Below are 24851 nucleotides of genomic sequence, written 5' to 3'. Positions count from 1 at the left end.
AAACCTTTGACTGACAGCAGATGTTGGAACAAATCAGGATCAGAGCACGCTGCAGAAGTATTCTTTATATGCATATAAAGTTCTTCTGCTCTCCATAAGGAAATGCCATTGACCACAGTCAGGGTTACATCCTGTAAGGAGCATTAGATGCATTTAGATGTATTTGTTCTTACCTTCAGGTTCAATGGAAAGCACAGCATTTGCTTTGAACTCTAGAATAATTGTATGTTAGCAGTGCTTTTCATCCTGCCTGATCAAAAGCTGTGTTGAACTTACTGTCATCCCATGTCAACTATTTTTTATACTTCAAGAAATCATGATTTAATTTCTCATTGCCTTTAGTATGGCCTTTAGATCCCATGGCCTTTAGTGCGGTGTATTTCTCTGCAAGATAATTTTACTTTTCTCTCAAAAGTTATTCTGTCATTGCATCTGCCTGCGATTCAACTTAGTCAGCTGCCATAACTGGTGAATTGTATGTAGGCATTTGTGCAAGTTATTTTATTCATTCAACTGTGCTATTCTGATGGCTTCACTTTTAATTGGGATTTTAACACAAAGACACAACATCAACACTCATCAATACTCTGAGTGTTGTGGGCCTTGACAAAAGTCGCAACCTGATTTTAAAGGATGTTACAGTGGATCCACCAGAATTCTGAAAAGGAAGAGAAGAAAAGGAATGGATACATCAGTCAGTGTTTAATCACCTTTGGCACCAGAGAGAAATTCATACACAAGTGTTTCAGGTTAAGTAGAAGAGAATTTCTCCTTAATATTTTGGGTTTTTTTCAGGAAAACTCAAAAAGAAAGGACTCTAAAGAACATTTTACTGAGAATAAATTTTCCCTGAGATAGTACTGAGTCAAAAGAACCATGTCCATCACATTCCTCTGATTGACTTCCGATTACATTTCAGAGTTTACTCAGACATACAATTTCTAAAGCCTGTGAAGAGCAAAACAGTCATTGAGAAGTCTTGAAACAGGAAATCCATATGAATAGGAAAAAATCATGATGCCCTTTATCCAGCTGAACAGTAGACCAGCAAAAATTGAAAGAAGGATCGATGATGAGAATTGAGAAAGTTAGGGCAATATCACAGGTGGATCTCCAAGGTCAATTTTGATACACTCACAACTAGAGCATGTAAAACAGGGGTAAGATCTGAAAATTAAGTAAAAGTGGAGATACTACAGTCAGGTGAAAATAATAAGTCACTGAACAAAGATAAACCTTCCCATAAGCATCACCCAGATATGTTACAGTGTTAGTGAAATTACACAAAACAAAAATGAAGAAAGACAATTCTAATAGTGTAATGGACTATTCAAGTTCACTTGGTCAAAAAGTGAGACATGGGTTTGATATAATATCAAGGCAATAAAAAGATAAGATGTTTTTATAGCACAAGAGCATATAAGTAAGAGCTTCCTATGCTATTTCTTGCTGCTTGTTCCGCTGTTAAGGCCAGCAGCACATTAAGAAAATGCAGTCACTTAAAGTGACAGCAAAAAACCTAGATACATTGCAGCATTCATAAATCTCTTCCCTGCCTTATGGCTGCCTTCTTTTCCCAGCCCGTGGGCAGGGATGGGGAGATTACACAAACATGAGTTCCACATGACTAACTCCCACACACGGCATCACCAGCGTGGCCACGAGACACAACATCAGTGCTGCTCATCCACGTCAGCACACAGACTGTGCATGATGAAGCCATGCATGAAGAGAGGCAACAAAAGGCACGCTTATTTAGAAATTAGCAAGTGGCTAGGGGCAGTTGCCTTAGGAGTGTTGTGTAACTACTAACTTTACTGTCCTACTTATTTATTGAAGAATTTCCCACAGCAGCCTGAGAAATACCAGGAATCCCCGAAAACCTCTGAGAGCATATTCTTGATGGCAAAGTGCTTTTGGACTGTGTCTTCTGAAATGCAAAATACAGACTACATACAAGCAAGCAAAACATATTAGGGAGGAGAAGGAATGTGGAAAGAAGGTGCTTCAAATACTATTGGAAACAACCCACTGTTTCAACTTTATAGGGAAAGCTGAGCTGTAATTCCAGCAACATTACTTCTACAATAGTACCTTACATTAATTAACCAAACTTTGCTTGGTTTAGTTGTCGGCAGAATTGGCTTTGATCCACAGACACACTTTTTTAAGAGCTAGCAGAGCATTGTGACCAGCCTTCTCCACACAGTTGGTATCTGGCACACAGGGGCATTCAAGGAATGCACACCGCATCTCTTTATCTTGGCTGCAACAGCCCCAGAAAACCACTTTATTATCCTCTCCAGGACTGCAATATGGAACAGTTCCCTCTGTTCTCACGGGCTCTTCTTGTGTCATTCATTTTTCAACCCAATGGCAAAATCACATAGTTACAGAGGGAATTTCCACAGACACTGATAAAAAATTGGGAACCAAATTGCCCCAGAATTCAGTGGGACTTCTTGCCACTGAGACCCACTCTGAGCCTTCTGACATCCCCTGAAAAATTTAAATGCCTATATTTGCACTCATAAACATTTTCCTCTTGAGCACGACCTTCCTTCACACCCTAAAACTCAGAACATAGAAAAAAGTCTGAGCAATCTTTTCCATTGGCTCTGAAGCCTTTGTTTTATGAGCATGTAAAACTAGTAACACACCTCTCATATTTTTGTCAATACACTCAAAGACAGACAGAAGACAAAAAATTCATTCTTAACAACTAAAATGTGAAGAGCAGAGGGAAATAGAAAAAATATGAGAAATAAGGCCAGAAAAATTGGTAAATAAATTTTTTACTTGTTCTCAGGACAATAATGTACAGGCTTGGGAACACTTATCTCTTGCCAGGTTTCTATGAAGACACTACTGTGGAAATATGCTTTGACTTTGGAAGAAGTAAATCCTGTTCTCCTTTCTGTCTGCAATTAACTGAGATAGATAAGGACTAAAGAAGTTCAGCTTTTGCCCCTCCCTCTTCCCCCACCAAAGCATAATCCCTTCCAGTTTCTGCTAGTTAAGAATAAGTGACTTTAAAACACTGTTCTATGGGAAATATCTCAATAACTCTCTAGAGAAAACAGAAACTTTCTTTTAGTTCTTCCAAACTCACATTCTGCTGATACTTTTGAAAGTTAAAGAATATTTGTTTTTTGAAGAAGCCAACTTTCCTCTGTTTTACAGAATAGTGATACTGAAAGCCTTTAAAAAGACTTATGAAAAAACACTCATGCAGGAAAATCCAAAATCCAACCACTCGTGGGGCAGAAAGAAGTTGTGCTAGCCACAGTATTCACTGTAGGCATAGGCAGGAAAAGTGAGGAACAATGGAGGTGGATTTTTTGTTGAAGCATTTAGTTTATCTGCTCCTATTTGCTACCCTGTTCACTTGTTTGAGAGGGTCATTTAAGGCTCCATGGTCTAAATGAAATAATTCACAAATTCATCTAGAACGTTGGAGGCCTCAAAGACAAAAATCACCAGGCATGAATGTCAAACTGCAGTTCTGCTTACTGTGTTACCCAAGTTATCTGCAGAGAGTGCCTATATGTGTCTTGTGATCCCTGAAGGTGATCCTGCAAGGTGCTACAACTCCCTGTCACAGTAAGAAGACTTAGGAAAAAATGAATGTCAATGGGATTATTTGTGAGGTTAAGGCAAGAAGGATTTAGTTCTAATCACATTAACGTAATGTGGTGCAGCAGCCAGTACTATATCTACTGCCTTACTGAGATAGCAACTTGACAAAGTACAAAATTATGAGGATTTCAGATCACTTTCTCAGATAATACCATTAATGGGGTAGTATAGAAAATTACTTACTTTTCCCAAACCTGAAGGGTTGCTGGAAAGAAAACAAACTGTTGTATGCAGTAATGAGTCTAATTACATAGTAATGAGCCTGAAAGATATTTACTGGGTGCTGCTATTGAAGGGTATAAATGCTCTGCATGTCTTGTCTCTGTACTGTGTGCAGGATGTGCTGACAATAGACATTCCTGAACTCTGCTGCAAAGACAAAATAACACTCAACACTTCTGGAGAACAGCTTCAGTGGATATGTAGATGGTGTGGGGCTCAGAAACAGGAAACTAGAGGTATAGGACAGAGGTGGCTGCCCATGGATACCTGAATCAAAACAGTTAAAAACCAGTCAGGTTCCTCCTGTCAATCTTCAACCAATCTTAGAATGATTATCTCACCTTAGACAAAGTTTTTGAAGTAATTTTATTTTTTCATGGAATACCAACAATTGTGGTTGGAAGGGACTTTTGGAGAACACCTTGTCTTATACCATGGCTCATTTAGGCCACATAGAGCAGGGCCATGTCCAAAGGGATTTGAAATATCTCCAAGGAGAGAGATTCCACAACCTCTCTGGGGATCCTGTGTCTGTGCTTGGACTCCCTCACAGTAAAGAAATATTTCTTTCTTTAGAAGAAAGAATCTCCTGTTTAAGTATTCATTGTCTTTGTTCTGGTCACTGGGAGTCACTGAAAAGATCCTGGTGCCATCTTCTTTACACTTTCCCTTCCAGTATTTATCTACATGAAAGAGATCTCCCTTGAGACTTCTGTAGGGTTTTGTAGTGTTTTTTTTTGTTTGTTTGTTTGTTTGTTTGGTTAGTTTTTTTTGACTATCTAAGGCACAGAGTGATTTGAATATTAGAAAATGGGACAGGAAATTACAGAAAATTGAGTATCTTACATGAGAAGTCTGAAGAATATTCAGTGCTATTGAAGGTTTATGCAATATAAGAGAAGAATAAAATTCTTAATATCTGGGAGAAACAAACAAACCAAAGAGAATAAAGGCACAGCAATAAGAAAACTTTGGTTTCAAAGCTGTAAACAAAAACTGTGTCTAATATAGATGGCCACATAATTTTTGTGAAGGATGACTGGAACAGATTTCCCAAGTGCCTCTTTTTCAAATTATCTAGATTAAATTTAATACTGTTATACAGTACGTTCCAGTAATGCTGTGATTAGCAATGGTTTGACATAAATTAAGCAGTGTGTTTCCAGCCCAGTTGCTCTCATTTTTCAGGAAGACAAATGACTGTACTATAAATATATCCTTATAACAATATCATGTGCTTTCAAAACTGCTTAGACAGACAGTCATACTAACAGGCACTGATACAATCACCTGCTCAGCTCCAGACTGACAAAGACACTTATGACTTCCCACAGGGATATCGCCCAGCCGATATTAAGCAGATCAGGAGACAGAGGACAGGAGACTGATAACATCAAGGCTTGAGTAAATTTGCAAAAGTCAGAAAATGAAAAAACTAATAACATATCTTGCCCCCCTTTATCTTCTCTGAAATGCTAAAAATCTACCCTTAGGTTGTGTAACAGTAAAGCTAACATGTGTGCAACAGAGCTACTTTAGGATAGGCAAATTTTAGCAAGGAAATGCCTATGTGGTTGCATCATTAGATTTTAAAGAAATTATGAATGGCATGAAACTCTCCCATGCCCCAGAATGAAGATATGAGAAATTCCTGCTTATTGCACTACTCTCCTGTGATGTGTAAATGTGTGTATTGGTCTTTAGCTACCAAAAAGAAAATTACTTTTAAAAAGAAAAAAACCAAAAGAACAGTGATTTCTCTTGTTTAAAACAAGGGGTTTGTGCTTACAAATGATACTGTACAGTGTTTTATAGACTGGGAATATAGTCCTTATATTAGCCCTACTGATCATCAAACAAAACTTTTAATGAATTGAAGCCTGGAGGCTGAAATGTTGTTCTGACTCACTCAGGTGGTCTAATTCAACCAAACCCATCACTGGAGATATTGAGAGACAAGGTCAATGAGACACCTAGTGAAGTAAATTTTGGCTTTCTGACTTCCACTGACAACTCAAGTAGGCAAGACATGGAGTTGTAGCCTCCACTGTTCAAGTTGTGAATCCCTACTCTGCACTGAGAGAGAATGGCTGTCGTTGCTTTACAGCCTTTCAGTACAGGAGCTATTCCACTTGGACTAACTCTTGTCAGTCTGGAATAGCTGGTCAGGTCTGGTCTCTGCCATTAGCCTTAGCTCCTTGTTTCCACAGAGTGTAAGATCATCCTTCAGATAATGAACAGCTTCCTGCCATATCTCCAGGTTTAATAGCCCCTGTGCCTACGAGTGTTCTTTCCCCCCTGGATGCTTCCTGAATGTATTAAATCAGTTCTGTAATATGAAAAAAATGAAGTAATAAATGCTTCTTGAGCCAGGATAAAAGTAAGAATGGGCAAACTATAGAGAGACAGGGGCAATGAAGGACCGAGTCAGCTGAAGGAGCAGAAAACAATAAACACAGAAGAGATTTCCTATGCAATATTCTTCTATCTGTGCTGAAGCATCAAGTCAGTTTTCTGTTATTTCTTTACCCCACAGACTGTTCTCATATTACCATATACTCTGTAAAAGCAATTGTTCTGTTTATTAGGCCCAACAGGAAAAAACCAACCCAAGCAACTATAGCAATTTCTATTAACTTAAGAGTACTGGTAGTTGTAGAAAAATGCATTAGTGGCGGATCAAGTACCTTTATACCGGACAATCTTGCCTTGCCTGCTTGAAACATCAAACTGATGTCATAATTCATTGTCTTTCAAGTGTATCTTGAAGCATCTGAGGACGCTGGTTAGCTGAAATTCCAAGTCCAAAACTGGCTTTTTTAAAGGACTTAATGTATTCTACCAGCATTTTTTGTCAATAAAAAAGATGTTGCTTCAGTGCTTGAAAAAGCCATATTATTTTAATTTGCAAAGAAAAGGTGCAAAATAGTTCTAACAGTATAAAATAATCACTCATTCCTTTTTTATAGATCCCACATGACAAATATCAATGGTATTACAATCATAAATCTAGAGATAGGCTTTGGCAGTCATCTTAGAAAAAATGTTTCTTGAAAATTGCTTTAGTGGCTTCTTCAGAATAATACCAATCAAAGAGTTATATACATTTGCATTTACTGTCATATACATATGCTTTTACTTTTATGCCAATAATCTAATCTATGCCTATAACATGACGACACTTTACAAAGAGTCCATGTATATATGCAAGCCTGAGTCCATATTTTGTTACAATGACACAAGGGATGAGTTAATATCTTCAGACAAATTTAAAAGTAATTATTTTTTGGAAATATTTTCAACCAAAATGTAAGTCAAGACAGACACACTCTAAGCGTAATTGCGATGAATGTAGCTCATGTTGGTCTGTGGTATATAATTTAACATACAATTGTGATCGTGGGAAATCTCAAAACAAGACTCAGAGAATGTTCCTATGATTAGAAACACACAGATCAGTATTTCAGATCTTCTTGTAAATTCATGTAACTGAACTGCTGAAGAAAATGACATGCCTGTGGAATACAGCTGTAACTGTACCTATGCAAACTGTTATCTCCAAGGTATTCACAAACTGGAAGATCAAAACAAACTTGTTTCCATTAATATTATACTCCAAAGCAGGTTCAGCAACGCAGAAATATGAAAATTCTTGCCAGGGCCCTTCCCTCTTCCTCAATGTCACTATTAAGGAAATATTAATTCATATGACTAAAAGTCATACAGAAATGATATACAATTCAATGCCTCTGCCTAATTCTTATGTTATAAACCCAAAAAAATAAGTTGAATTTTTGTGACAGGAGAATTTGAAAATTTTTAATAGCTGCCTGACAACTTTTTACTAATAATTAGTCCTATCAAGAAATCCTTATAATGTTGGAGCAAACAAAATGCTTATGTGCTGGAATAGTTAGAGAAATCTTAATTTTCTTAAATAGAACGATGGTTTGAATTCAAATTCTAAAATAGTTCCTTAATTGTTGTGGTAATTTTTTTTGTTATTACTGGCTCAGGACAACTTGTTTTCAGTTAGATTAAATATCACAGAGGTTTCTTTAACGCTCTCCAGAAAGCTGTATTGCATATTGGTGAAAATGCCAGAGAGTAAATCAGGAAGTCTGCTCCAAGAAGAAGACAGCACCGCTCAGATGTTTCTTCTGCTGACAAAAGCAGAACTGATCTAGTAAAGCATACTAGTTTTGACTGGGGTAAAGTTAATTTTCTTCCCAGTAGCTGGTATGGGGCTGTGTTTTGGATTTGTGCTGGACACAGGTTGATAATATAGAGAGATTTTTGTTATTGCTGAGCTGGGCTTGCACAGAGCCAAGGTCTGCTGAGTGATCTGTACTTTTGGAATCTACCTCACAAAGTTAAGACAGTGATGCCTCCCTTCCCTTCTCCTGGGATCTACTCTCTTTTTCATGCTGTGGTATGTTCAGACTGTTAGAGTTAAGAATCTTCTAAACTAGCTCTTCCACTATAATACAAATCTCCTATGATCTCTAATTTTTTCACTAGTGCTCCGAAACCACAGTTTCAGATTTGTTAATTTTTACATCTTTGTATAAACCACAATATATATATTTGTGTTCTATAGTATGAAGCCAGGGTTATTAACACTAAATAAATCCCCCAGTACTCTTGCAATAGATCTGTAAGATTTGTGGTATCTTTAAACCGTTCACTGCAGCTTTTGAGCCTTTAATTCAGCCAATACTTCTTTAGATCGCAATGCACTGCTGCAGCACAAATCTGAAACCAAAGCCAAGGTGATCCCTTACATTGAACTCCATAGTATAAATCAGCTGCATGCAGGCTGCAGAGACATTCTTGTGAGAACATTTCACATTGCACAAAAATATCTTCACAATGACAAGGAACTTTTCAATACAGTTCAAGAAAAATAGTAATAAGTTTAACATCAGTCTGAATCTTCAAATGTAACAATTATGTAACAAACATAACAACTGCAGATCTTAATTTTAAAAAATTACTCCCTACTTTTCACCTTATTTTGCAACTTTAGTTGAAAGTGGCACAATAAAAACCCTTTTATTTTAATATGGATATGGTTTAGGTTAAATTCAATTTTGGGAATGTTTTGAAAAAATGTTAATTTAATTTTCCTAAGCTTTTCCTCTAGTTCTGCTATTTGGTCAAACATATATTGTAAAATCTATATAAAGAGATTTTGTTTTGCTAGTATTCAATGCTTCTATGAGATCATTGACATGTCTCTAACTTATTTTCAGTAAAGATATATAGACTGTCCTTATTTTGCTTTTCCTTTGCTTCCTGTATGACAGTCACTGAAAGATGGAAACAAAACATAGAAAACTATTTTGATTTTTTATGCTAGGCAGATTAAAAAGCAGGCTGGTCTTTGTTTTTTAGGTGGAAACAAATTAAATTCTAAAGTATCATTATAAGTTCCCTGACAAGCTGCACACCTTTATATAATTTCTGGTTCTGTGAAACACAAATGTGCCCTAAGCAGGCTGGAAGCAATCCTGTTATAGCTGACCTCCTTCTGCTATTTAGTATACCATATATCTTCATTAGAGTGCATGTTTGAGGTACAGGGTGATAAGCACTTTGATAGTCAATATATAGACTCCTCTGTGAGGGATTCTTTCTTTTTTGATATAGTTTTCACTATGACCACACGATTTATCTGGCACTTGAAAGTCTAGGAATTTATGTCTATTTCTTTTTATTTTTTTTTGAGAAGTGTAATTGTAGCCTTATAACTCACTGCACTATTTAAACACACATGGCTTTTAATTAAAACGAACTTTCATATATTCATTTGCAGCTACAAGTGGTCTTACTGATGTCATTGGCACTACTCAGCTATATTTAGTTAGGATCACATGTCCACATACTTATAGACTTTTAAAATAGATTTTGCTTTATCATAAATCATCATATTGAATAATAGAAAAGCCCCAAAGGGCCTCAGAAGATCTTGTACATTTACTACCCCAGGGGCTTTATTCTCAGGTGCTTTTTCATAAGTATCTTAATGCTCATTCATTCCCCTTAAGTCATGTCTCACATCTTACTTCATTTTTCCTACATGTATAACTTGAGGCTATCTGCCTAAACCCTCCTTAATTCACAGTAATGTATTCCTGTAGCAAAGCTACAGAGGTATCTACAGAACAGACAAGTATAGATTTATAGAAGTGAGGAAGGGGGAAGGGTTATGGCTCCAGGATTATGTGAAGATGGGAAATTTTGATAACTTATTTTCAGCTAGTATTAATTTTAGAAATGAGCAGAGTTTTTAAAGAATAAGATTTTAAAAGTGAAAATGAGGTATTTACTGCCACCACAATGAGCAATAGTAAGCAATTATAGCAGAGGAGTGGCACAGGCAGGACAAATAGTTCAGCAATATTTCCTACATAACTCAATAAAAATCTGGAAACCTTTGAGATAGAAGGATACCTCAGCAGAATAATTACATTAGGTCCTCATTGATTTATAGGAGCTATTTTCCATAATCATACCTTCAATTTTAATGACCATTCTAAACTCTACTACTTCTGCTCAAGGCCTGCAGCTTTAACCAGTCTGGTATAACTGGTTAATTTAGTACCTATCCTCTCCACTCCATCCTTGTAGATTTTAATAAGGATATTGAATAGTGTTAAATATCAAAAATATTTCATTGGACCACATTGAAAGAGTTCTATAGCCACTCAAAACTACTCCTTCAGGGACTTCTCTCTTATGTTTGCACATACAGTTTTTATTCTCTCCTGAGAAGTCTCATTTTGACAAATCATATAAATAACCAACACAAGGATTCCACCAATCACTTCTCGTATACCCATCTCTTACCAGCAGAATCTTGCAATATTTGGTGGAATAAGTGCTATTATTGATTTTATTAGCATTCCTGTTTATGGTCATTGCTTTGGAACAGTAAGCCTTGTAAAAGACACTGGTGAGAAAGAGATCAATAGTTGAACATGATATATAGAGTCACCAGAAAAACACCACCTATAGATTTAGGAGGCTGGGAGGAAGAGAGAAGTGCAAAAGAACTGTAGGAAATTTTTGCAGGTGATCACTACTGAATGAAGCACTTAATTACATGTTCTGTTTTAAATCTGCCAGTTGCTAAAGTAATACAGAAATTATCAGAATTAATATCTACTATTGTAAGCATTCTTTTGTCACATTTGTGAAGATAATATGTGAAATAGTTGCACTCTAGTCTTGTTTCTCAACATAAAATATTTTGGAAATTTTAAGCTAAACCTTTTTTATTAAAATAAATAAAGTGATAATTAATTACTATCAGAAGTACTTACTCAAAACCAGATTCCTACTTCAATTTATAACATTGATTTCACAGAGTCATTTAGGTTGGAAAGACCTCCAAGATCACAAAGTCCAGCCTCTGAGCAAGCACTGCCTTGTCAATCAGATCATGGCATTAAGTGACGTGTCCAGTTGTTTCTTACCACTTCCAGTGATGGTGATTCCACCACCTCCTGGGGCAACCCATTCCAGTGTTTACCAACCCTTTCTGTGGATAATTCTTCCTGATATTAAACCTAAACCTCCCCTGGTACAGTGTAAGGCCACTTCCCCTTGTCCTATTTCTAGTTGCCTGGAAGAAGAGGCTGACTGATCCCCACCTGGCTACAGCCTCCTTTCAGGCACCAGTAGAGAGTGATAAGGTTTCCCCTCAGCCTCCTTTTTATTCCAGGCTAAACACCCCCAGCACTCTCAGGTGCTCCTCACAGGACTTGCACTCCAGACCCTTCACCAGCCCCACTGCCCTTCTCTGGACATGCTCCAACACCTCAATGCCCCTCCTAAAGTGAGGGGCCCACACTGAACACAGGATTTGAGGTGTGGCCTCACCACTGCTGAGTACAGGGGGACAATCACTACCCTGGTCTTGCTGATCCAGATCAGGATGCCACTGGCCTTCTTGGCCATGTCAGCACATTCCCAGCTGAGTTCAGCCGCTGTTGACCAGTAACCCCAGGTCCTTTTGTGCTGGGCAGCTTTCAGCCACTCTTTCCCAAGCATGTAATGCTGCCTGGGTTTGTTGTGGCTGAAGTGCAGGACCTGACACTTGGTCTTATTGAACCTCATACTGCTGGCCTTGGCCCATAATCCAGTCTCTTCAGATCCCTCTGCAGAGCCCTCCTCCCCTCCAGCAGATCAACACTCCCCCAACTTGGTGATGTCTGTGAATTTACTAAGGGTGCACTTGGTGCCCTCATCCTGACCATCAATAGGGATATTGAACAGGTCTAGACCCAACACTAAACCCTGGGGTCACCTCTAGAGACTGGTCCCCAACTGGATGTGGCACTGTTCACCACCACCCTCTGGGCCTGGCCATCCAATCAGTTCTTAATGCAGCAGAGGTGCACCTGTGCAAGCTGTGGGCTGACAGCTTTTCCAGGAGAATGCCATGGGAGACAGTCCCAAAGGCTTTGCTGAAGTGCACGCAGAGAACAACCATAGCCTTACCCTCACCCACCAGGTGGGTCACCTGCTCATAAATGGAGACCAGGTTAGTCAGGGAGGACCTGCCTTTCCTAAACCTGTGCTGGCTGGGCCGGATCCCTTTGTTCTCCTGTATATGCTGTGTGATTGCTCCAGATCTTCTGTTCCATAGCTTTGTGGGGCACTGATGTTAGGCTGACAGGCCTGGACTTCTCTGGATCCTTCTTCCAGCCCTGTTTCCTTGAGGTTCAGAAAAGTGTTTTACCTTTGCACAGGAGAGGCTGATGACATGTTGATCTTTCTCATTCGTCACAATTTCCACAATACCATGTTTGTGTCCAAACAGCTTCCCTGTAGGACTAAAATTAACAACAGGATTCCACAAACGAAGGATTCTGTCATTACCTGAAAGAAAATAAATTAATATATAGTCAGAAAGATTGAATAGTAACTTGTATTACAAATAAGATTTGTAATTGAGAAAGCTTAGTGTTCATACATCCTTTCAATTGGGTAGACTACTCCCACATAAGGATGTGAATTTTTCATTCTAAGGGCTGGATTGCAGCTTATGTTTCAGTATTTAATCACAAACACATATTAAAAATGTACAACTGATTAGCTTTTCAAAGCCATTTTATTTTGCTAAAGGAATGGCAGGGACAGTGAATGAGACTATGTGGACTAGTCCCAGAGGAGCAGACTACTTTAACAAAAATACAACAGGACACAAAGGAATAACCTCCTTTATGGATGAAGGTGAACATCCAGAAAGAAGTGGGCATGAAACTTGAGGGCAGACAGAAAAAAGTGACCACTGATGATTGAGTTTGTAGCAAAGTAAACAAGAATTAGGTATTTAATACTTATTTGTGTGTTCAGATTTTGAATTTGCCTACAATTTAAGGAATATTCTTTGATTGTATTATAGGTGAATGTTTGGTACTATTTTGCTAATAGTTTCCATAAATATTTCAAAACATAAGGATGTTGAAAATGTATTTCAACTTTCAATTCCTGGCAAATATTGCAATTGTATGAATTGTATGCATCTAGCTGGACAGTTTATTTTGACACACAATAAATTAAACAGCCACATTTTGTCTAAACTTCTGCTTGAGTTCTACTTTTCTCTCAGCTGAAATTGAAGAGCAAAAAGCAAAAAAACCCACAGACTAGGAAGTATATGTCCCAAGAGAACCAGCTCAATTATGTTAAGCGCTCAGCTCAATTATGTTAATAATCTTCCTTAAGCTTGTTCAACCTACTGTCATTAGTCAGTCCCTCAATTTCTCTCTACAGAAATCTGTTCCTTTTCTTCTTAATGCAGCAAGATGTGATTTGTTTAGCAGCACCTCATCTCCCTTCTCCTCCATTCAATAATATTGTTCTGTCAGTTAAATTGATTCTGCTGTTTATGTGGCTTCTTTCTAAATGAGACAGGCTCACTGAAGGAATGATCTACTCTTAAAATAGCTACAACAGAAAGCCATTTTGATTTATGCCAGCTCACAAGTGTGACTGAGAATTCAACTATGCAAACAGCTGTATCAGCAGAATGGAGGGAGAACTTCTGCAAAGGAAAGGAAGGCCAGGAGTAGGTACCTGACTGTCCTGCAACTTCAAGGGGAAGTAATTCTTTTTTAGGCAAAACTACCCTAGGCAATCTGTATTTGCTGTAAGCATGGCAGGAAGTAGCCTAAATGGGTTATAACTGCACAAATGGTTTATGAAGCCCTTTCGGATGCGGGAACTTCAGAATGTGGTCGACATCCCTGCTCACTTCCTTCAAACTCTTATGTCAGGCTGTCCCAGACATGTCCTGCAAGCCAGCAGAACCTTTGTGACCAGGTCAGGGTTTAGGGTGAAATAAGTCCATGGGAGTAAAACTCAGTTTGCAGACCTCCCATGAAGAAGGACATGAAATACAGTTGACAGAAGCCTCCAGTGAGACTGGTGAGATTGGTTTTAATATCAGAGGTTTTAATATCAGACATTGCTTCAACAATATATCCCTTACCAGCCCCAGATAGAAACTGTCATGTCTTAAGACAATGGAGAACTGAGAAGAAGCTGTTGACAATATCTGATCAACTTGACTACCTGCTGACTGCACTTTTGAGGAACAGAACCCTTCTGTCTTCCTAACAGCTCTGTTCTTTATATTCCTGAAGTGACAGCAGTGATTGAAGGGGAGGATAGTGCCCTTTAATTCTGGCAGAGTTTCTTTTAAGAGTAGAATCACTAATACATGTAACCTACTTCAGATATTAACAGGAAGATAAGTGACATTTGGGAAGAAAACCTTTCCCTACACTAAAAAATACTGTTTGCTTTTTATGTGGAAATAGTGGATTAATTTTACTGATATGGAGATAATGGAAGATTTTATTATAGTTGATGTGCTCTCTGCTCTCTTTCTGGACTAATGCCAGATTGGCCCCAAGATTCACTGCTACCCTGGAACATTTGCTCTCTCCATGCTCCAAATATGCCTCCAGGATTCAAAATCCTGACACAGAAAATCTTGGTACCAAGCACATTCAAGAAAAGCTTGAAGAAGAAGATCTATTCAACAGCAATTTTAAAAGATTTTGTGAAATCAGTGATTTGAATCAAAACAGATTCAGTTGTGTATGGTCCTTTTCATGACAAACAATTATAAAACCAGATGTTTACGGTTCTTTTAGAAGTTAGATTCTACAACCACAGCTCTATTCTAGCTAGATGTTATGGACTCAAATACTTTCTTTGAAAATGTAAAGCTTTTTCTGTCTCTCTTGCTGACACAGTTTTGCAATTTGTGTGGTATTACAAGCCTGCTGAGATGTCTGCCTTCCAGTGGTGTTGAAACTCACTTGAGAACAGTAACATATTTGCATGGAGAAATACTAGGCTTAGCCTGGCATCCTCAAAAGACAGTAAAAAAAATATACCTCCTGATTTCTTTCTAGGCTGCTACATCCACACAGAAAACTCCTTACCCTTTAAAAGAACTTGTCTTTCCTTCAAATATGTCTTATGAATTATCTTGCCTTATAATGTCTGCAAAACCTCTTCAGAAAAGTCAGACATCTGGGGAACTAGCTTGTCATACTGACAAATGTCTGTTTTATTTTTTTTTCTTTGTGCTTCCTTGTCCGTCTTTGTACACTCTTCTTAAATTTAGATGGCATCATAGGAAAGAGTTTGCTATGCTTCTGACAGCTAATGCTAGAGGACTTCTGGTGATTTCTATCACTGGGATTCCTGGGAATTCCTGAAAATGTGCTTCCCTTGTTCCAGGAATTCACAAAGGAAAGTGAACAAGCATAGAGTAGCTCCTTTTATCAGTCCTAATCTGTTACTCTTAGATTTAGAAATTACTAATAGCTTTTCTTCTGTTTCATTGCTCGCAGGAAAACAGCCATGCTTGAAGAACTAATAGAGTTAGAAGTTGATGTATCATTTAAAACTGATCATCTCCTGCTTTTATATGCATTCCTAATTTGATTTTAACTGCAGTCATTCCCTGAAGTGATGATTAAGACATAGCTGGAATTGAAATTAATACAGAATAAGAAGAAAACCATGTAAACTTACCATTCAGTGTAATATTAATGCAAAATGCCACACAGAGAAGTTATTTTAAACTTCTCTGGGCTCCATATTTTAGGCTGCTATCACGCGTTTATCATTTTACTGATTGAAATCTAGCCTTAAGCATGAAAAGCAAACTCAGTAACAGGTTTGTTTTTATCTTATTCATTTTTATATATTTGAAATATCTAGAAGACAAAATTAGGTTGTGTCACAGTACTGACAAACTCATGAGCACAATCAAATACAAATGAATGATGGAAGAATGTGTTAAAATATGACTTTTTAAATAGTCACAGTGATAATTCATCACAGAATGTAATATTCCATTTGTGCTATAAACACCTGCCTAAATAACATTAAGAAGGGCTTACTAAAATGCTGAGCAGATTTACCCCTGCTGAATACTTTAGAAGTGAGCTTGCAATCAAAGGCTGGATTTTTCTTTTATGTTAATTGCCAAATGAGACAAATAAATATAGCTTTTACAAATGTTTGAACATGTCAACAAGAAATCTATTTATTATGATTCCTGAGTTATTTACCTCTTATGGTCTCTTGTTTTTAGGGTATAATATAGGTAAAACTGCAGACTCCCTAATTAACAGGACTAGCTTATGTTCATTTTAAATAATTTAAATCTGTCAATTATTTGGATCATCATTGTGTGTTTCTCAATTAGTAAAGAGTGAGATGACTTTTAAGATACAGAGGCAAACACAGTGTGCTCCAGCCCGGTGGTATGCTGTGCCATTGGGAGCAGTGTATTCTACTAACAGAGCACAGAACTCTAAAGCTCAGCTTTAGAAGGCTTTAGTAGAAGGGTCTCTCAAGAACTGTAGCATTATTCTAAATTCGGGGTGCAGCTTCACAGTAGGCCCTGACTGATCTAATTCACTGGGAAATTGAAAGAGATGACCCTACCCTGTCTTGGCTTTTGGACAGGCATTCCCACTGTGCTCTGGGACTCTCAGTAATACAGCTCAGAATTAATTTCCTTTCCTGCTCAAGGGGAGCAGCAGGGCTAAGCTTTGGGAATGAGGGTGAGAGGCAGGAGGATGCCCTTCAATTACAAGATGAAGTATGGTGGGTGAACAAGCAAGACAGGATTCCAACTCCAGTACTTTCAGTACTTTTGTGCAGTCAACAAATTAGAATTCAGTGCTGAGAAAACTCACCTGCTTCTAAAATATCCTGATTAGGGATCTGTTTAGATGGGATAGGAGCACCTGCATTCTAAGTCTGTCGTCCAACCATCACAAACAAGTATGCAATCTAACTTTTTCAAAAATCCAAGCTCCATTTAAAACTGAGAGTATTTTTCTGCAACTGCCACTATTCAGAAGACTCTTCCTGAATCTCATCACTCTAATTTTTGCTCTAATAGACATCAGTGGCATTCCTTGTTAATTGTACTTTTTCTAAGTTATAGAAAATATACTTTTTAAATCTCTGCACAATAGCGCAGTTAGAACTTAAGTCAGTTGGTTAGAGCCTGCTGCTATAAACACCAAGATTGTGAGTTCAATCACTTTATGGGCCATTCATATAAGAGTTGGACCTGATGATTGTTATGGGTCCTTTCCCACATCTTTTTTTCTATATTCTATATACTTTTCTATATTCAACTAATCTTTCTCAAATGTGGTACATATCAGCAAGACAGAACCAGCACATGCACCTAGGGCAAGTCATGCTGCATGATTGTTCTATTTCTTTTCTGTGCCTCAAGTGTTTACTGCTGGTCACTGACTAGGTGCGCTGAGTGCATTAGGCAGACCTTTGGTCCGGCTTAATGCAGCTTTTATAATTTTCCTATAAAGTTTATCCAGATTTTTCTATTCTGCTATTTCTGGAAGAAGAATTTTCAGTGTGTAAAAGAAATTTTTTCCAGTTCCTGTAACATTCTTTCCTATTCAGACACTCTACCCTGGTTTTATTATTACAGCAAAATCCTCCTCTTGTACCTTTAGAAAATAGTGACCACATTTTGTTGAATAGGACATCCGTACTTTATGTCATCAATAAATTTCTTCAGACTATTTTTTTTTGCAACAAGGTAATCAGTGTAAACAGTATCTCCTCCAGGTCTAAACTTCAAAATTTCCACTAATAACTCTTCTACAACTATTCCTTTAAATCTTGTGTGTAGAAAATAAATAGAACTGTCTGATATTTATTTTGATATCTTTCACAGTTTTCCTCTTGGTAAACGGTTACAATTCAACATGAAGTGCATTATGTCCCATATACTGCTATTTATATTATCAAGGCTGGACAGCAGAGTCTTGGCCATTTAAAATTTTTTTTTAATATAGATGTAAGAATTATTATGTTTGCTATTGCAATTTTTAACAAAGTTTTAACAATAAAGACTTGAAGAAAAGCAGCATCAATGTCACTCAAGGGCACCACCTGATCAGACAGACTTTATAAACAAGGTTGCTGCCATACTCCAGCAGCACTTCTGCAGCATCAAACATGACCACAGCAGTAGACAGGCCCATAAAATTATTGGCTAACAGGGAAGAAGTGGATGTAAGAGTGCCATTTCTGCAGTCTGCTTTGGGAGAAAGAACTAACAGTAACACTCTGGGGAAGCATGACCCCAGATGGAAAGTATTAAGATGGGCCATTGTGACTGCTTAAGATATGAAAGGATGGCAGAAGAGTAATAGGGTGGGAGCTCTGCCGATACTGCAAGGAATAATGTCCATAACCTGGTTGAGGCCATGGTGACTTGGAAACATACCTTACAGTAGTTGAACATACTGTTTCTTCTGATTTACTATATAAATGATACTTTAATCAAACCCAGATGGAGCCCTTGACACATTCCTGTTAGAAATTATATATCTTCAGACAAGGGCTGAGAGAAATCAAAAGCAAGGCCTCTGTTTCCTCTAATTGTAGGCAGAAGCCATTGCTGAAATTCTGAAGATGCTAACTCAGCTTTATTTGATGTTATTTAATGTGAATAAAAAAATTCACAATTTTTTCCCAAGAACAATCTCTTGGAAGAGACCAAATACTTACCTCCAGTGACAATAACTTTTGCCTTTCCACAGTATGTGAAGGCATTTACTCCTTTCGGGACAGAAAATTCCTTTACAGGTCTGCAATCATTAATAAAACAATCATGTAAGAAATAATTGGAAAATACAGTCTATAGTCATTCTGCCTTATTTTTCTGTTTTATACAAAATAGCTGTTTGTGTAATGTATGCAATCTCATGTTAAAAGCAAATTGATTTACATTAGAGACTTGGAGTGATAGTGGCATCAACAAAACGGGAACAGAGTACACTGTCCATTAAAGAAATAAATATTTGATCTGCATACCTGAATCTTTTAACAGGCAAACTCCAAACAGACTCCTAAAATGACAGCTGTTGCCAAAGGAGGCTGCACACAAGCTTGTGTGCTTAAAGCAGTTTATCACTGAGGAAAACTACCAAAGAAATTGTGTTTGCCTGTTTCAGACATGGAGGTTTATTGTGATGTCAATGTTACATTAAGTAAGTGCAGTTACTTTTCTGTTGCTTCTCTATAATGTACTGTACAATGAATAGTCCTTACATGATCTATTTTGTGTTGCAACATGAAGAGATCACAAGTATCTGAAGCTCAACAGTTATTCTGCTACATTCACTGCTAAATCATGGGAATTCAAACCACAGCCAACACAGACTGAACTTGACTGATTCTAAACTTATCCTTTGAGCAACTTCTGCTTGTCTCTCCAAGCTTCATCCATTGCTACTAATGAGTGAATATTTTATTGATTTTGGATGTAGCTATAGCAGGGTTAACACCTGCCATTCCCAGGAAACAATGACTGCCACTGTAAATAGGCTGCACAGAACCAAATGAGAATACTTTTAACTTTTTCCTTTGAAATTCAGACAAGTATTAGTTCATCTACTCTGGACTAAAGCAGTCATCGATATTGAAAACCATAAATGGGGGTGGCAGTAAATCTGACAAGACTCTGGAAACTTTGAGGAATTAATGAAAGAGCTTGTTATTACTAGGCAGGTGTAAATAAAAGGCTGCTTGCTTCCTATTATTTAGAGGGAGAAAATATTTCTTTACAGAACCCTAACAGAGAAGTCTTAATTCTCTTGACAGGACAAAATAACAATTAATTGATTTAAATGTATGACTAACAGATTTCCTAAGGATTTTTCACCTTTTATACTTCTATAAAGCTTTTTAATGGACAGTCTTGATACTATTCCAAGATCAATAGGAATAAGGGATTCTGGCACTGTGAAGTCCTGCTCAAGCCATGGCCTTGCAATAGAAGCACCTTGTGATATATCCATACCTCTCTTTTTTAGATACTTTACAAGAAGATATTGTAGCTGTTCATCAGCCATTATTGTCAAGAAACTTAAGTCCTATAAGAGAGAAGATGTATTGCATCCTTCTTGGGAGTATAAAAGAATTCCTTGCTACAAAGTTAATTGGGGAAATTTCTTTTGTTAGAACCAATAAATCACATTTCTGAACTAGTTAGTTATTAAATGGACATTTCCAAGTGATTTGATCTATAGATATTTTTAGGACTATTAATTTCATTTTAACAGCTGTGTAATTTTTCAGTTGTCTAAATATAATTTCAACTATCTACTGTGAGAAACTGCTTAGAGATATGTATCTATTGCATTTTGAGATGCAACTATAGCCAGCGTGAAATGAAAAAGAACTACCGATATAGTTGCAGTTTATGTTCTGTTTTGAAGTTCATGATGGTAGCATCTACTCTTTTGACTAGACTTTTCACTCTGCAGACTTAGTTTTCTTTCTCTCTAACTAATTCTATTTTTCCAAAGCTCCCAACAAAAGCAAACAGGATTTCTCAGCTTTTCAATTGACACAGTATGTGACCTTGGACAATCTAAAAGTGTTTCATAGTTAACTTTCCCCATCCTCAACAGACTTGCAATACTCATAAAACTCAAAGTTACTGTATTCATTCAAGAATAAAAACAAGAATATTTATGGCATGTGTTATATGTGAAATATACCAGATTATAATAACTGTGGCTACTAGCCTTAAAAAATCTATTAATCTCTCTGGATGTACCTCACAGAGGAATTGCAAGCTGATCTAAAATTTACAATCTTTTGAAACATTTGAATGAAAAGTTCTATTTATATATTATTTATAGGTCCTTCTTACAACAAACTGAATTTGTATTATTTAGTTGTTCTATGAAATTCTCTAAACTCACAGACTAATTAGGCTTGGAATCAGTTAAATCAGCTAATAGCACTGATGAGCCATAAGAATTAGGACTTGGCACAAATAAGGAGACCATAACCTCTTTGTGCTGCATAGTAGAACCACTTCACAGCCCTTAGAATAAATTGTGTTCTTGGTTTAATCTTGTATAACTCAAACTTGTGAAAATAAAACTGCAAATGAAATTTAGTAGGGTTTATTTTTGACTGGGTACAAATTTTAAATGAATGGATACATGATATATGTGCAAGAAACCAATCATTTTTCTGACTAAAATTTGCTTGCTGAGGAGAAATTGGAGGAGACAACACTGTCAACATATTTTAAGGGTTCTGAGTACTGAACATATATGGACAGTCCTCTCCTACATCAAAAGCTAGCACAAAAAATATCCAAGCATTTAAACAACTGTTTTTTGGTTTTTTTAGCAATGCTAATAGAAAAGGCAGATTCAATATAACAAGATGACATCTCATGAGGCACTGATATCCAGCAGTTATAAAGGAGAAGATCTATGGTTTTCTAGAGGATGTCAGATACTTACAAGTGGTCCTCTAGTCGCTTTATGTCATCTAAAACAAATGAATTAATACCGTCTGTGGAACAGGATCCAAAACGTTTTAGGGCAGGAAAATACTTAACCTTCCCAACCCAGTCATCATGCAGCTTGCGTCTAGGCCTAGGGATATAAATGGAGAAGTCATTAGGCTGCAGCAGCAACTACTGTGGTGTGTCTGTACGTGGACAGGGGTTTTGCCAGTGAGATTATACACACAACCAGTGCTAACAGCTAATATCCAGGGCAGACACAGAACCACTCTTCCAACTCAAAAGCAAGCAGGGAGAAGATCGGGGTTGAACCATGCTCTTTTCTAGTCACAATCACGCTTCCATCTCATCGGGCACAATAAAGCTCTTCCTTTGCCAAACAGGATAACAGCAATTGTGAATTCTCCCCTTGAATTGTATTCTGCATCCTCTCAGCTGTAAGATCTCTTATAAAATCTTCTACTGAAAATGATGGCACTTCTTCCATGCAACAACAAGCAAATCATACTTCCTGCAGTTTGAAAAATTATTTTCTTTACTTACATGGGCTTAATTTAGAAACAGAAGCTAACCCTTCACTTAGGGCAAACAAAATCCAAATTAAAAACAAAACATAATGCAAGACTAACAACATTTTATCATAAGTAACTTACATGTCAAAAGATTCAGCGTCCATGACTTTAAATTGTGATACTTTTCCACCTTTAGTTTGTTTCATTATGAAGTCATCAGTGGTGATAGTAAGCAGATAAACATAACCCTTATCATCTCCCAGTAAGATAGTATCCCTAGCCAGGTTATCTGCCATAGTCACCGTAGAAACACAGAGCAGGCAGTTTTTCATTGGTTTGATGACAAAGCCATTACCCTGTGGAATGTGGTATAGAGAGTTTATTAGACATTGCATGAGGGCCCTTAAATTGAAACTATCATGCTTTTCTAGCTACATCAGCATTCAAATCTTGACATTGTTTTTTCTTTAGGCTGCCCCTGTGCTGCTTCCTGGTATCAGAAACTCATGGAAGACCATCACAAAGAGGAGTTAAAAGCAAATCCTAGAGGTTTAAGCAAGATTTTGTTTCAGAGGTAGCTTTTTATATTTCAGTGAAAAAGTAATAATTACAAATTCTAGGAAGGATCTCTGCATATAGCATGGGATGGTTTATTTGCTATGACTGTATATGGTTTCCTGTTCAAAACTAAGATGATCTCTACAAGAAAATTGGAAATAACCAAATTAAAGAATAATTCAAACCATAAAATACAGCAGTAATACACAGGAAGAATCTATACCAGAGTCCTAATTAATAATGCAGACTGGGAGTGTAAAGTGTACTAATATGGGTAGGTGATTCAATTTTTGAAGCACAGAGATAGTGGGAATGAATACAGTTGCAAGACACTGTGGTATTTTGCTAGAAGGCCCAGGAATGGGATTCAGGGTCACCTGCATTACATTGTTTATTGCTTCTATTGCCCAACTCCATCTGTTATTTGGTTAAATCATCCTTGCCAACCTAAACTGGAACTGTTCACATGCCACAGGAATGAACTGCATCAATGCTGTCTGCGTCGCACAGAAACATTGGAGATGTAACAGAGATAGGACTGTCCATATATTATTTCTGTGGTCTTGAAAGAGAGCTGCACCAATTCATCAACAGGATACCTGCAGCCCTCACTGCAGGTAATGAGGGAACTTGGAGAATAATAGGTGGAGAATAAATATTTGAGCCCTCCTCCAAGAAGTCCAATTGGATTGACAAAAAGACTTAAATTGACCTATCTGAGCTTGGGAAGCAAAAACTTTTAATAACGGGAAAAAAAATCCTAAAAAGTCGTATTAAAAAAATAATTGCTTTGCTTCTCCTCATCATCTCAGCTAACTTAGAATTTCCAAGAGAAGTTCCAGGAACAAGAAGAAAAAGCTAAGATATGTGTCAGCAAAAATGCATAAGACACTAAAGAAAACTTTAACAATTTGGACATACATTATTAACATCAAAATGTTTTTTATCTTAGAAAGTCCTGAACAAAACACAGGATATGAAGAAATATATTCCTTAAATCAGGAAGTTATCTCAAAAGAATCTTAGTTATATTCCTTGTAAAACCTCTTCCTTGATTTCTAATAGATTCTGAGATATATGTATGCCCATGCACACATTTTAGGTGCACATATATGCACTAGATACACATGGAAAAGAAATTCTTTGGGGGTTTGTTTGCACCATAGAGTAAAATTTTTCTTTTACTTCCAAGCTTTTAATATACTTTAACAATCCCATTTGGCATGTAGAGAGTATCCCTCCTTTAGTGTGAATTCCACTGTTTCACTGAGTTCCTACAACAACAAAAGTGAAAAGTCTTCATCCTGTAAGATCAAATGTGAATGTATATCGGAAGCAAAGACTGATCCACTTTCAGGTTTCATTTTGGCATTTGTCTGATCCAACATAATACCTCGCTCTCTTTTGATTTATAGTCCCAGAGAATGACTGTGCTTTCAGTTGCAGCCACGATATATTTCAGATTAGGCAGGAAATCACATCCAGTGATCCAAGCAGTATCCTGATGAAAATAAAAAGAGTAGCTAGAAAAGGATTTTCTCTGTAAATTTACCAACTTTTCTATCACGTAAGTACATATTTTAAACCATTTCCACATAAATCACATGTACTCTGCACTAGCACATGCTAGGTCTAGTTCCACTGAGAGTTCTAACTCCAGGAATAGCTCATACATGAAGTTACAGAGGCACCAGGCTCAACCTCTGTTATCAATGACTCACCTGAGAGGCACAAATGTTGCACAGGAGAGGATACAATAAATATATAGTGTTAGTTGAACTGGAATGACACTCTGAAAAAGCACTCTGAGCAGCGAAAGCTTAAGCTAAAACATCATAGTAAAGCAGATTAAGCTTTTACCTGGATACAGTTTGGTTTGAAACAAAAGAAATTTAAAGGCAGTTCAAAATTTCAGCTATAAAAACAAAATTGAAATGAATGTTTACGAAAATAAGTAACTGTAGTAAATAATTTTAATTCTCCCAATAGGTAGGTCAACTATTTACAATGCCCATATTAAGCAATTGTTCAAGTATACCTCCTGTTATACAGGTATT

The 24851-nt window shown here is 37.1% G+C and overlaps 1 protein-coding gene across 1 annotated transcript in view; it reads right to left on the bottom strand.

Annotated features, from left to right (window-relative positions):
* The window catches only part of WDR64 (WD repeat domain 64), a 57324-nt gene that overhangs the window by 23683 nt on the left and 8790 nt on the right, over positions 1 to 24851 (bottom strand). The window contains 6 exon segments of the mRNA XM_058802522.1: positions 2247 to 2348; positions 12611 to 12750; positions 18961 to 19040; positions 21720 to 21854; positions 22378 to 22592; positions 24188 to 24295. Of these exon segments, the coding sequence (XP_058658505.1) occupies positions 2247 to 2348; positions 12611 to 12750; positions 18961 to 19040; positions 21720 to 21854; positions 22378 to 22592; positions 24188 to 24295 (780 nt within the window).

Source organism: Ammospiza caudacuta, chromosome 3, assembly GCF_027887145.1.
Source record: "Ammospiza caudacuta isolate bAmmCau1 chromosome 3, bAmmCau1.pri, whole genome shotgun sequence".
Taxonomy (NCBI): domain Eukaryota; kingdom Metazoa; phylum Chordata; class Aves; order Passeriformes; family Passerellidae; genus Ammospiza; species Ammospiza caudacuta.
Note: the sequence above shows the minus strand (reverse complement) of the source record. Positions and strands in the feature narration are given on the sequence as shown.